The sequence below is a fragment of the Lynx rufus genome, unplaced genomic scaffold (genome assembly GCF_022079265.1).
Source record: "Lynx rufus isolate CCGP_SWC_20201006 ecotype Redwood Valley unplaced genomic scaffold, mLynRuf1.p SCAF_3, whole genome shotgun sequence".
Taxonomy (NCBI): Eukaryota; Metazoa; Chordata; class Mammalia; order Carnivora; family Felidae; genus Lynx; species Lynx rufus.
In genome coordinates, this window is record NW_025814845.1 from 177,507,272 (window position 1) to 177,522,507 (window position 15,236).

At 35.7% G+C, this 15,236-nt stretch overlaps 1 protein-coding gene across 1 annotated transcript in view; it reads right to left on the reverse strand.

Annotated features, from left to right (window-relative positions):
* Positions 1-15,236, reverse strand: part of DLC1 (DLC1 Rho GTPase activating protein) — a 408,685-nt gene that overhangs the window by 209,544 nt on the left and 183,905 nt on the right. Inside the window, exon 4 of the mRNA XM_047092089.1 lies at positions 1,163-1,196. Within this exon, the coding sequence (XP_046948045.1) occupies positions 1,163-1,196 (34 nt within the window). The remainder of the gene's footprint in view (positions 1-1,162; positions 1,197-15,236) is intronic.

Here is a 15,236-nt window from a genome sequence, read left to right on the forward strand (position 1 = left end):
CCATTTATTTCTTGTCCCACCAGCTAGACACTAATACATCTATTTAAGGTATTAGAGCACTGGAACTATAATTTGAATTCATTTACTACATGCTATGAACCCGTTAAATACCACTGCCTTGTTAAATTGAACAATTTTTCTCTCAAACTGCCAGTTCAGTATTTTCCTTGTGTTCTGAAGGGCTACCTTTCAACATATTAGAGTCAAGAAATCAGATATAGCCTAAACAGGAGAGGAAAGTTAAGCTCATGGAAGGATACAAACTAGGAAAGCTTTTTTGTGAAAACTACCCGGTGGCAAAAGTAAGGTCACTGAACTAGAAAGAGAACATCCTCCATATAAAAATTATTGGACAAACTAATGCTTTCGTGTGAGGTCATTTAAGTCATGACATCATTTAGATGATAGCAGAAACTTTAACATGGTTCTTACAAAGTCACAAACACCAAATTTCTAAGTGATATGCTTCAAGTTTGGTAGTATATCTTCAATTTTTAAAAAAGATTATTATTATTATTATACATAAAACATAAAACAGTACTGAGGATAATCAAAAGATATTTTTGAAAAGCACCTGATTCTATCAATCCAAGTCTAATTTTTCACATTTCCATGTTTCTCCTTAGTCTTTATCCATTTCCCATGGTACTGCTAAGCGTTATAATCATAGCCCAGAGCATAGATACATTTTCTAATTTTCTCATACAATCATTCATATTGCTTCAAAATTATACTTTTGATGGTACAGCATCAGCTTTAAATAAGTACACTTCGTTCTGTGACTACTATTGTAAGCTATTTAAGACAAAAAAAATAAATCTTGATGATTACTGACAATTGATTTCCAAAGGCTGTTCCCTGGTACACTAAACAACATCTAATTCTTTTCCTCAAGAAAAAAAGTTGTGGTTATGGTTACAAGTAAGGCTGCAAGAAGCATACATCTTATTCTAACATGATGTAACGTTCTGTTAGAAAACCACATTTTTTTCTTACATTCTGAGCAAAACAAATAGATTTTTCAGAAATCCAATCATAACATTTGCCTAGAAATTGATGAGATTTATGCACTTTTGATACTTAATAAAATGTCTACATGAAGATGGAATTTTATTCTAAAATAGGAAAATAGGAGGGAAAACATAACCAAATGTCCACTTACCAGCCGTTTCCTTCTCTGAAATACCTGGAATAGCCTGAAAAAAAAAAAGCCACAAAAATTATGTTATCACTAGAAAGAAACATCAAAATGTTATTAGGAATAAAATGAACTACCATAAATGGAGCAAATATTAAATAGAACCCAGCAGCAGAGAAATGAGCAGGCAGGGGAACTGAATAGACATTTTTCCATAGAAAGCATACACATGGCCAACAGGTACATGAAAAGGTGCTCAACATCACTAATCATCAGGGAAATGCAAATCAAAACCACAGTGAGGTATCACCTCCCAACTGTTAGAATGGTTAAGAAAAAGACAAGAAATAACAAGTGTTGGCAATGATATATAAAAAAGGGAACCCTTGTGTACTGTCAGTGGAAGTGTAAATTACACAGCCACTAAGGAAAACAGTATGGAGTTTCCTCAAAAAATTAAAAAATAGAACTACTATATGACCCAGCAGTCACACTTCTGGTATGTATCCAAAGGAAATGACAAGAGGATCTGAAGGAAATAGCTGTACTTCCACGTTCATTGCAGCATTATTCACAACAGTCAAAATATGGTAACAACCTAAGTGTCCATCAATGAATGAATGGATAAAGGAGATGCAGTATATACACAATGGAATATTATTCACGCATGAGAAAGAAAGATATCCCACCATTTGCAATAACATGGACCTAGAGTACATTATGCTAAGTGAAATAAGCCAGACCAAGACAGACTCTGCATGGTATCATTTATATGTGGAATTAAAAAAAAAAAAGTGGAACTTCTAGAATCAGAGAGTAGAGATGCTGCCAAGGGCTGGAGAAATATGGAGAATTTGATAAAAGGGTACAAAGTTTTGGTTATAAGACAAACAAGGTCTGAGGATCTAATGTGTAACATGGTGACTAGAGTTGATAAAACTGTATTGTATAATTGATTTTTTTTGATAACTGAAATTTGCTAAGAGAGTAGAACTTAAGTGTTCTCACCCCCCCCCAAAAAAAAGTAAGCATGAGAAGTGATGGATGTGTTAATCAAACAGATGGTGGAAATTCTTTCACAAAGTATGTGTATATTAAATCCCATGGTGCACACTTTAAATATCTTATAATTTTATCAGTTATACCTTAATAAAGCTGAAAATAAATAAAAATAAAAATGAGAGTTGGGGAACTATCAGTAAAGTTACTAGATCCAGGCATAATAATTGTCAATCATCATGTAATTCTTTTCTTCTCTGAAAACTCCTATTACCCTGAAAAAGATGTTGGCAATAAATAAAACCAAAAACATTTTTTGAATTTAGGTAAAATTTTTACAGTTCAATTTCTTTGTCCTGTTTTGGAGGCAGAAAAAATAAATTGTTTGGTGGGTGTCTGGGCATTTCAAATCTCTCCCTTGTCTCTTCAAGGCTCAGATTCCTCCTTTATTAGACAGGGACAGTCACATCTACTTCTTAGGGTCACTGAGAGGACCAACTGTAGTAGCTTCTATAAAGCATTGAAGGTCCTCAGGAAAAGGTAGCTGCTGTTACTGTTTGTTTCTATGGGCATTAGGCCAGTGGGTCAATTTACCGATATGAGAGGTCTAGAAGTTCAATTCCCAGCAACCATCATCTATCACTATCACTGTTTAAAAAACAGAGCTCAAAATGAGATGTTTTCAAAAGACTTTAAAGTATAAATGTCTAGTTCTACTCTCTGTGGATATTCTAAAACAAATTAAGGAAGTTGAACTTCTGGTTCCCATTCACCTCAATTATTCATGTATATAATATCATAAACATGAGGGTATTAAGTTGTACTGGAAGACTTCGATCCATCTGACCCACTAGGATTTCATACCTTTTAACCCCAAACCACTGACCAAACAAGATGTCTACAACTGACGTCTCTCCCTCTCTTCAGGGACAAAGTCCTGAGTTGGGGTAAGAGAAGTAGGCTAGTAGGCTTAGATGGGTGATTAGTTTTGTTTAAGTGTGTGTGTATGTGTGTGTGTGTGTGTGTGTGTGTGTGAGAGAGAGAGAGAGAGAGAGAGAGAGAGAGAGAGAGACAGAGAGACAGAGAGAGAGAGAGACACAGAGAGAAAGTGAGAGGGAGAGAGAGAGGGAAAGAGAGAGGGAGGAAATAGCATCAATCTTCATTTCCAAAAATATAAAATATCAAGATACCACCTTCTTTGTGAGATACTGATTAACTGCTGTGATCCTCACCTTTGGAACTTACAGAATTTGGAGACTGATGCAATTTTCAAATAAGGGGAAAATGTCTCTATGGGTAAAAAATGGAGGTTTTATTTTGGCAAAATTAATCTACAGTGAAAGTATATTTTGACCTAATATCTGTCTACATGTAGTTGTTCACTTCCTGTCCTCTGGGCATGAATGCTGACTCTGCCTCCTGGCGCAGGTGCAGCCAGCCATGAGGAGAATATCAGGTGAGTAAATGGCAGAGTGCAGGGTCATGACCAGAGACCAGGGCATCGAAGGGATTTCATAGGCTTTAGGTATTATCTTCCTCATTATCCTTTCATTTATAGCAGGACCATCTATTTCTCCTTCCCTTTAAGAAAACTGTTGAGATTCTACACTATAGGAAAGCCGCTCACCCTCCCACCCCCCTTATGGGAAAATTATTGTACAGTTTTGGTGATATTTGTTTACTTCTTATGTACCTTTTTTGAGAAGGAACAGAAACCCTCCCAGTGACAAGACTGCAAATGTTGGTGATAAGCAGTTAAAAGGCGTTCATGGAGAAAGTGCCTCAGGGGGAAAAAGTAGCTAACACTTACTAGGCTCTGAATATGGATAAGGCACAGTTCTAAGCTTTTACCTGCATAAACTCACTGAATCCTTAGAACAACCCCATGGAGTCCTGGAAAGCAAAGTAACTTATGCAAGGTCACAGTCAGTGATGGAAGCCAGGATACAACCACTGGTATGCTGGCCTCTGAGGTCATTAACACTGAGTTTCCAAATACTAATCAGAGTCTTTCTGAAACAAAGGAGGAGAAAGATTTGGAGAGATTCCATGATAAAACGCCAAGATCATGAAATATGTGTGCAGAAATGTCTATGTGAGATATTTAGAAATTATCTAAGTAAGCTCTCTCTTCTTATAGCCAAGGCATTTAAGACAAAGTGAATGTGTTGCCCCAAATCACAGGTTGACCAGTGATAGGCCCTCTTCCTATTTTGTTCTATTTGTTTACAAAGTATATAACTGAGCACGTATAAGTAAATATTTAATAAAATGTTAAGCAATGAGTTGTGCTATAAAGCAAAAATATTTTAGTCTCCATGTAGCCAATGCCTATTACTTTAGAATCTCACCATGTTCTGCATGATTAATTAAGCCACCAAGGCTCCCTTCCATGACATAACTGTGTGATTAAAGAAAGGAAAGTCAAAGTTTAATGTACCCAGCCATAACAGCTGAAAGTCTCTCAGCTGATTTATCTTTGAATTTGAGGGAGAACTGTCTCTCTAGGGAAGCTTTATGAGTAAATTTTATAAATGCTGACACTTCATTTTCAATTAATTTGAGCTATTTGTTGATTCCTAAGTTACATGCCTCACATCATCCTATGTACAGAATCCCTTGGCAAAGTCTTCTTCTTTGTGGAATTCACAATCCAACTGAAGGAGATACACGACAACAGAGAATAGTTCCCATGCAGTGAATGCTCCCTGGCAATGATTAGCACCATCGCTGGGGGGACATTAAAAGGAGGGGGTAGATAGTAGGTAATTAGGACTACCTGGGTGCAAATGCAATGGTTTTCTTGGGCACTGAACTTTTGGGAAGGAGGCATTGGTCAGAAGATGTCTTTTGCCTTTCATTTCAGAGAAGAGGCATGGCTAGATTTGGGCTTCATGTCTTGGGGTTCTATAGTGTTATATCTATTCCTGCACTGGGAACAAGACAGTCCGTGCAAAGTGGCTGTATAGACTGATACGGAGTAGGTGTTCAGCAAACATTTGTGGAATTAAAATAGCAAATACATATTCATATATACGGTTTAAATAACATGCATGACTGTTGCTTATGAGAAAGCTCCTATAAAAAGCATATTTTTGAATTCATTAGGGGTTTTTGTTAATAGTTGCCATATGTTTCATTTGAACTATATCCTCAGGAAGTGATTTAACATTTCTGGCAATAAAGCAATTAAATACGATTTTCCTGCTGCCCATATGGGTTCACTGTAACCTCATATTTTCTTCTCTCATTTCTTAATGGAACAAAGGGAAGTCTACTAATAACTTCCAAATGAGAGGGAAAAAAAATCATTCGCGGTCTTGTTATTCTTTGTGATATTCAAATGATAAGTTAACAATCTTTTTTTTTTTTTTTTAATGGCTATACTGAACCTCTAGTAGTTCCCCACAAGTAAAGATTTTCATTTAAATTGATCTGGTTTTATAACTCAACTTTAAAAAGCCACTAAAGAGAAAACTTTTTAGTAAAAGGGGAGAAAATAATTTTCTTTGTCTTACTGAGGTCTTTTAAAGCTGTGTGTGGGAGCTCAGACTGTGTGTGTGTCTGTTTATGCTTTTGACGTGAAACATGGTTGGGGGAAATGCTGGTTTTGACATGCCTTCCGGAAATGTTGTAGACATATGTTGATTCTTTTGGTCTGCTGCTAGAATGGCTTTCTTACAGGAGGGACCTCAGCTGGACACCTTTTAGAAACTTACACCAACCACACAGAAGCTGCTAACAAACAGTACTATAAGTAATAGATGTCATATCTGAATTCATTTTTGTGTGATGACAATCGAAACATTTTAGTTGATCTAATTTCTTCTTGATGTTTTTAGTTAGAAACGGAGCATGATTTTTCCTCTTTAATGTGCTATTTTTATTAATATGCCATGTCCCTCACTTACATAAATTATTTTTTCTCTTAGTTCTTTGGAATCTGAACCATGAACACTACCATTAAGAAGGCCCTTTGAAAGGCAATCCTTCAATCAATGGGCAGCTATGATAGACTGAAAGATCTTACATTCTATGAAAAAAAATTGTTTTTTTGTCTTGTGGTAAACAACAAAGCACTACAATTTATTTTGCGTTTTCTTTCTTCATAGGTTGTGCTTGTTTTGCATATTTTCTTAGACATGTTCACTCAGAAATGTGTAGGATATTCTGTTTTGCTCTATAGGAATTCTCTTCATTTGCCTGTTTAAATATAGCAAGAATCAGTGGCAAAGTAATTTATTCCTTTTCCTTAAAAACATTCACTTTTGTTCCCACAAAAATATTTTGCAGACAAATTGCAAAACGGGTAATTATGTCCTCAGAAATTACAGGAAAACAACCATCAGTGAAGGAACAGTCTCTGTCTCAGATGAGGGCACAAGAGCCTATTGTGGGCACAATGGGCAACAGGAAGAGTTTGGAGATTCACATTTTTGGGAAGACATGAAAGACAACACAAAAGAAAAGAAGGTACATTGAAAAATGGGTTTGTTTCCATCTCTTTATTTAAAGACTCTTTTGAAATCACTCCAGTCTGTGATATTGTTAACTAGTCAATGATTTCTATTTGCTCCCACTTGAACAAAGAAGTTCATTGAAAAGCTGTGTCTGATTGGCAATCTGATATCGTCTGTTTTGGTTTACAAAGTATTTCTCTGACAGTCATTATTCTCTTATTAAAAATATAGGCTCTTCATAGTGAAGGGGACTTAGATATCATTTAGTTGTGTTTCCCAAAGTAAGTACTTCAAATACCACCTTCTGAATTTTAACTATATATTTGTATCGCCTATAAATTATTCCCTTACTAAAATTTAAATATTACAGTGAAATAAATATCCTTTTTATTTGACTTATTCCAAATAATAAAAATAAAATGTATGAATTTATGGGTTTGAGTTTTTGATATTACCCACAATACACATGAAAATAAATATTCAAATTTAAAATATTTATCTCTGGATCAGCTGATGTACACCAGTAGTCTATGTAACCATATATCAGGAAATACTGATCTAGTTCTTTCTCTGTCAGTTTTCCTATAAGGATGTTGAGATCCAGAGAGATCGGTGACTTGCTCGATGTTACAGATCTTCAGTTGGCCAAATGGGGAGCAGAGTAGAGTCTGGGTCTTAAAGCACTGTCTGCTATATCATTATTCATAAGACTGGTGAAGTCAAAGCTCACCAAGGTTTCACCCTCTAGCATTCATAATTTCAATTTAACTTAGTTTCTGAATCATTCAATGGAAGATAATGGAAATTCAGGTACAGGAGAAGAGACAACATGCTAGTATGAGAACTCTTTTCAGGGTACACATGTATGTGACCAGAGTGAAATAAACGCATGAAATTACCCAAGAAATGTAATTTATGTTGTATATCCTTATTTCCAAAAAGAATTTGACATGTCTTATTTAATAAAAGTTGTCAGCCATACTGAGAAAGTTTTTTCTTCCTGGCCAAGATCACAAACTTTAACAACTGTCCCTACAGGTTTGCAGACCGAAACCATAGCTTTATCTATATTCTGTGGTAAAGAAATTTGCGGTCTTGGCTTAAAATAGTTGTGTAAGTGTTTAAAGCAAAGATGAAGTTGATTCTTAAGGGATATTTTGGTGCTGGTCACACCCTTGAGCAGAGGTGGGATAACCCTGTCTGTCTGGATAAAAATGTAAGTTGGGCTTCTAACCTTTAAATTGTTTTTTTTTCTTTTTCAACATACTCACATTTCCTGTATTTAAAGTTGGTGGGTTCCTCTTCAACAAAGTACAGAATCTGATTCTCATTCCATGCTCACTTCAGATAGCCAAATATTCATTTTAAGTCTGTCCAGCTCCTGACAAAACTCTTGCTGAGGCCATTTTTATTTGGAAACATGGCTTAAGAGAAAGCTAATTATTATACTCATTTGAAAAGGAAGTCATTTTTTTTTTGCTTTGTTTTGTTTTTTGTAAGCTACATAAACAGAAAAACCCATGGCTGAGTCACATTGACTTAACTCTTCTCAGCATTTATTGAAGTTCTTAATTTTAATGCTTCTGCATTTCCAACAAATCCACTGATTAAGATATTATTCATGACAGAACTCAATATCCTTTAGATATATTTTCATGTTGTGAATTCCTTTCAAAATGTAACAAATCATGTCTCCCTTCCCAACTTTGTAATTATGAAAGTTCAGTGCTAAATACAATGTTTAATTGAAGTTACCATTTTGGCATAATCGTTTTACCTTTTACATGGCTTTATATAATTGTGATATCTTATTAATCCTACTTTGTGACGTTTGCTGTAAGTTGCTCTATTTTTGTGAATTTGTTAAGTTATATATTTTTAAAAAAAATTTTTTTTCAACGTTTATTTATTTTTGGGACAGAGAGAGACAGAGCATGAACGGGGGAGGGGCAGAGAGAGAGGGAGACACAGAATCGGAAACAGGCTCCAGGCTCTGAGCCATCAGCCCAGAGCCTGACGCGGGGCTCGAACTCACGGACCGCGAGATCGTGACCTGGCTGAAGTCGGACGCTTAACCGACTGCGCCACCCAGGTGCCCCAAGTTATATATTTTAAAACATCTAATTTTATGCTCAACCTTAGTAATTCTGGAAAGAGAATTGTTGAAGTAGCTGAGTATGTTCATAAATTTCACTAGAAAAATTGCATTATTTCTTCCTTTTTGTGTATTTGTAACTTCTTCAAAAATCAATTTGTGAGTTTTTCCAAACTATTACTTTACTGAAAAGTATGGTGAGTTGCATATGGTAGCCATTTAGAAATACTAGTTATTCAAGGTAGCTTGTTTTTTTTAAAGTCTGGTTAATGAAAGTTCACAATTAAGGAGCACCATAGACATGTAGACTTATTTTCAGTAAACATGATACTCAAGATAGGTGACTTATTCAGGGAACAATTGACTCAGAATGGCTGTTTATTTTTCTTGGTGAACAATGTTAGATTCATAATGGATTTTTTCATTTTGTTCATGTCCTTATTTTTCTAACCTGAATCACAGTTTTTTTTTTTGCTGGTGCGCAAAAAACTTCTCTCTGTATCTCATGGGCATTTCCAAGGCAGCCAGCCATGCTAAAATTTATTACTATATCACTGTTCTCCTTAAAATGCTTCAATGATGACCTTTCCCCCACCCCCTTTCTGGAATGCCTGGCCATTAGTAACATGCCCTGAGATCCTCATCCTCTTACGCTTCATTCTAGTGAATCAGTTAATAGACACACCTTAAGTATCCATTATATGCACAGCCTTTTATTACGCGCTGTAGTGGCACTAAACGAGATAAAAAGCTATGCTGTAAAAATAAGTAATCAAATTATGAATTCAAGACTGAAGACTGAAATAGAAGATAGAGGTGGCTATGAACAAGTACTAGGTTCCTTGCTGTCACCAATGGGCTCTGTGACTTTGGGCAAGTTTCTAGAACTGAGCTCAGTTTCCTCATCTCTAAGAAAAAGGGTAGAAGTAATATCTACATCTCAGAGCTATTTATGAGGATTCAACAACATGCTGCACAAAGATTATCATAGTACTTGCCCAGGAGCTCCCTAAGTGTAAAGTATTCCTATTATTTGGGTTTGTTATCATGATATAAAAAAGTACTTATTTATTCTGAAATAGTGCAAAGAGGTATAGGTTGTCTGTCTCTGCTTCCTCCACTTCCTTATGTCAGATTAACCTATTTTCTCAAGTTCATTCCTCCTTTATTTATTTTTAACTATTTGTAATTATTTTTTGTGTTATTGTAAAAAAATATTTCTCCTTTTTTGGTCAGCTACTTGTTTTAAGTTTTATAAAGCCCAGTTTGGAAGCTAACATCTTCAGCCCTCACCTTTAATTCGGAGCCTGTCACCAGCTGTTACTAGGTGGGTCTATTCTTGGCCCCCTTGCATGCCAACAAGTGATACTATTCTTTTTGGGTCCTTACACTGAGGAACAGGCTCCCTATTCTGTGCAACCTGGAGCAGCAGGGACTAAGGGCATATGTGGAAGTCACACCTGTATCAGAAAATGCAGAAGATTTATCTTCTGCACTTGTGGGGAACTTTGGGTGATCTCTGAGCTGTAGGAGATACCTGGGGCTACCACTCCTAATGGGTTTTATCATTTAACCAGAACTCTTAATGGGATTTATCATTTATTGAATTTCTCAGAACTAGAACTAAAATGAATTCCATATATGATTCAGACATTACTTGGTATATGTAATATTAATATTTTATATAAATATAATATTATACATACATACTGTATCTATATTCAGTATAATATAATTTTGGTTAATAGACTGGATAAAATTATAGAGGCAAATATACACTAACAATGAAGTAGCAGAAAGAGAAATTAAGAACATAGTCCCATTTACCTTGCACCAAAAAGAACAAAATCCCTAGGCATGAACTTAAAAAGGAGGTGAAAGACCTATACTCTGAAAACTATAAAACACTGAAGAAAGAAATTGAAGATGACACAAAGAGATGGAAAGATAGTCCATGCTCATGGATTGGGAGAATAAATGTTGTTAAAATGTCCATACTACCCAAAGGAAATCTACAGATTCAGTGAAATCCCTATCAAAATAACAACAGTATTTTTCACAAAACTAAAACAAATAGTTCTAAAATTTGTATGGAACCACAGAAGACTCTGAAGAGCCAAAACAATCTTGAAAAAGAAGAAAACTGGAGGTATCACAATCCCACATTTCAAGATATACTATAAAGCTGCCGTAATCAGAAGAGTATGGCACTGGCACAAAAACAGACACAGATCAATAGAACAAGATAGACCGCCCAGAAATAAACCCATGATTATATGGTCAATTAATCTTCAACAAAGTAGGCAAGAATGTGCAATGGGGAAAAGACAGTTGCTTTAATAAATGGTGCTGGGAAAGCTGGACAATCATATCCAAAAGAATAAAATTAAGACCACTTTCTTATACCATATAGAAAAATAAACTCAAAGTGGATGAAGGACTTAAATATGAGACCTGATATCATAAAAATTTTAGAAGAGAGCACAGGCAGTAATCTCTCTGACATCGGCAGTAGCAACATTTTCTGGATATGTTTCCCCAGGCAAGGGAAACAAAAGCAAAAATAAACTATTGGGACTACATCAAAATAAAAACCTTCTGCACAGCAAAGGAAACAATAAGCAAAACTAAAAGTTAATCCACTGAATTGGAGAAGATTTTTACAAGTGAGATATATTTTAAAAAAATTTAATGTTTATTTATATTTGAGAAGGGGGGAGAGAGAGAGAGAGAGCAAGAAGGGGAGGGACACAGAGAGAGGGAAACAGAATCCAAAGCAGGATCCAGGCTCTGAGCTGTCAGCACAGAGCCTGATGTGAGGCTTGAACCCACAAACCATGAGGTCATGACCTGAGCTGAATTTGGACGCTTAACTGACTGAGCCATCCAGGCACCCCTACAAATGAAATATCTAATAAAGAGTTAATACACAAAATATATAAAGAATGTATACAACTCAACACTAATAAAACAAGTAATCCAATTAAAAAATAGGCAGAAGACATGAACAGGCATTTCTGCAAAGAAGGCATACAGATGGCCAACAGACACATGAAAAGAGGTTCCACATCACTCATCATCAGGGAAATACAAATCAAAACCATAATGAGATATCACCTCACACGTGTCAGAATGGCTAGAATCAAAAATACAAGAAACAAGTGTTGGGGAGGATGCGGAGAAAAAGGAACCCTCTTGCAGTGTTGGTGGGAATGCAAATGGTGGAGCCACTGTGGAAAACAGCATGGAGGTTCATCAAAAAATTAAAAATAGAATTATCATATGACCCAGTAATTCTGCTACTGGGTATTTATCCAAAGAATATGAAAACACTAATTAACAAAGATATATGCACCTCTATGTCTATTGTAGCATTATTTACAATAGCCAAATTATGAAAGGAGTCAAACTATCCATAAAATGATGAATGGATAAAGAAGATGAGGTATGTGTATATACACACACACACACAAACACACACAGGACTATTACTCAGCCATAAAAATGAGTGAAATCTTGTCATTGGCAGCAACACGAATGGAACTAGAGGGTACAATGTTAAGTGAAATAAGCCAGTCAGAGAAAGACAAATACCATATGATTTTACTCATATGTGGAACTCAAGAAACAAAACAAATGAACAACAACAACAACAACAAAAAAAACAGAGACAAACAAAAAAGCAGACTCTTAACTATAGAGAACTGATGGTTACGAGAGAGAAGGTATGTGGGGAATGAGTGAACCAGTGAAGGGGATTAAGAGCACACTTATCGTGATGAGCACTGAGTATACATTGTACACTTGAAAGTAATATAACACTGTATTAATTATACTCTGTTAATTATACTGGAATTAAAAAAAAGTATAGAGGCAAAGTATTTGTTAATGGACCAACATAGAATCCTGTACAATATCTAGCTTACAAACAAAATAATTTATATATGAATTTATGAGTTTGTTTTATTTTAACTTAGTGTCTTAGAAGGCTGAGAGATAAGGAAGCATTTCACTCATACCCATCTTGACCAAGTTATTACTACCAGTTATATTCCAATATAAGTTTATGTTCATTTCAATAATTCAATGACTACATGTTCCCCCATATTACCCCAAATTTACTAATATTCTCATAGTTTCATACTTCCAACTTAAAATAACTTTGGCAGAACTAAACTTTTGATAGAAATTCAAAACATATACCCCTAAGTCATAACTGCACAAAAGATACAGATTAAAACTACTTAAATGATATACATAAATCTTTTTATGACAAATTATCACTTTGTTCACTGAATTGGAATTTGGTCTTATCAAATATTACTTCATGTAAGTGGGCCTTTGGCTGAATGCCAGAAACATTTTTGTTATAGGGAGATATTTATTGTAGTGGTATTCACTAATAAATTTGATTTGAAATATCTATTTTATATGTGCGATAAACCACAGACCTGAGCGAGGGCAAGAATCCACTAAATGTGACTGGGACCTAAGGATGAAATTTGGAGTGACAGAAGACTAATAGAAACTGGAAAAAAAATCACAAACCTGAAACTAATATTACACTATATAAGTGAAATTAGTCAGAGAAAGATAAAAATCATATGACTTCACTCATATAAGGACTTTAAGAGACAAAACAGATGAACATAAGGGAAGGGAAACAAAAATAATATAAAAACAGGGAGGGGGACAAAACAGAAAAAAACTCATAAATATGGAGAACAAACTGAGGGTTACTGGAGGGGTTGTGGGAGGGGGGATGGGCTAAATGGGTAAGAGGCACTAAGGAATCTACTCCTGAAATCATTATTGCACTATATGCTAACTAATTTGGATGTAAATTTAAAAAAAGAAAAAAAAATATTACACTGTATGCTAACTGGAATTTAAATAAAAATTAAAACAAACAACAACAACAAAAAGAAAGGCTTTTGAAATGAGGCTACTAATCAAATAATAACCAAATGTTCAATGTTCCAAAGCTGTAAGTTGTATGAACATTGAGATATTTAAAAATGTTCTGCTCTTTGAGGATGCATACTTAGGCAGAAGAGATGTTTGTTAGCATTTCTGAGTTATATGCCTGAATTAAGTCATAAATTGTAGGAGGAGTCTACCCTATGAGGGACAAAGAGGGCTTAATTTAGATAAACATTATGTAAAGGTCTTTCAATTGCCAGCTTTTGATGACATGATAGATATTCTAGGACCTCTCTCCTCAAATCACAAGGTCTTGGAGCCCAGCTCAATTTCTTTTACCACGCCGGACTTTGCTGGAAAGTTTCTATTTGGCCTTCCAGATTTCCTTTCTACTCTGTCTGTGCAGGAAGTCTGACCTGGATGGGAAGGGGCGCCATATGCTCTGGTTTTCCTGGGATAATCCCGGCTTACAAGGGCATCCTGGTCAGTTTAGCATTTGTCTCAGAATGTTCCTTTTAAAAAACAAACAAACTAGACTTTATTTTTCAGGACAGTTTTATGTTCACAACAAAACTGAGTGGAAGGTACAAAGATTGCAACTATACCCGTTGCCCTTACACATGCACAGCCTCCACCATTATCGACAGCCTCCACAGGTGGTACATTTGTTGTATTTATTATTTGGTTGGCACATCCTGATCACTCAAAGTCCATAGCTTGCATGAGAGTTCACTCTTGGTGTTGTAAATTCTGTGGATTTGGACAAAAATATATGACATGTATCTACCATTATAGAATCATACAGAATGGTTTTGTTGCTCTTAAAGTCCTCTGCGCTCTGACTATTCATCTCACCCTCCCCCCAACCCCTGGTGACCACTGATCTTTTTACTGTCTCCAGAGTATCACATAGATGGAACCATAGAGCACGAAGCCCTTCCTGGTTGTTTTAACTTAGTAATTTACATTTAAGTTTCCTCCATGGCCTTTTCATGGCTTGACAGCTCACTTCTTCTTAGTGAATAATATTCCATTGTCTGAATATACCAGTTTATGTATCCATTTACCTACTGAAGGACATCTTGGATGCTTCCGGGGTTTGGCAGTTAACTATGAAAAATGCTCCAATAAGCATTTGGTTGCAGGTTTTTGTGTGGACACAAGTTTCCACTCCTTTGGAGTTTACAACTTTACCACTAAAGAGTGTAATTGCTAGATTGTATGGTAAGATAATACTTGGTTTTGGAGTGTTATTTTTTAATGATATAAAATTATGAATAGTGTATTAATATGGGTCAGGGCCTGTTTTTCTTTCTGGCTTCTATAATCTTGTCTAGTAATGTGTGATATGCATGTGCAGAGAACAAAGTTCTCACTTTGATATATGGTTACATCTGAAAGATGACTAGTGATAAAAAAAACCTTTCTTCCTGGCCCTTTCCAGATGTCATCGAACAAGCACCTGCTTGTTTCAAGAACAGCATGCAGGTTGCTCGCTGGTTTAACAAAGTGCACTCGGACACACGTGGCTAGGGACAGCTCAATCCTGACTTCAGGTAATGATGGAACTGTCTGACTGCTGCCCTACTGGTCACTTGATGTACCAGTCAGTTGTTGTCTG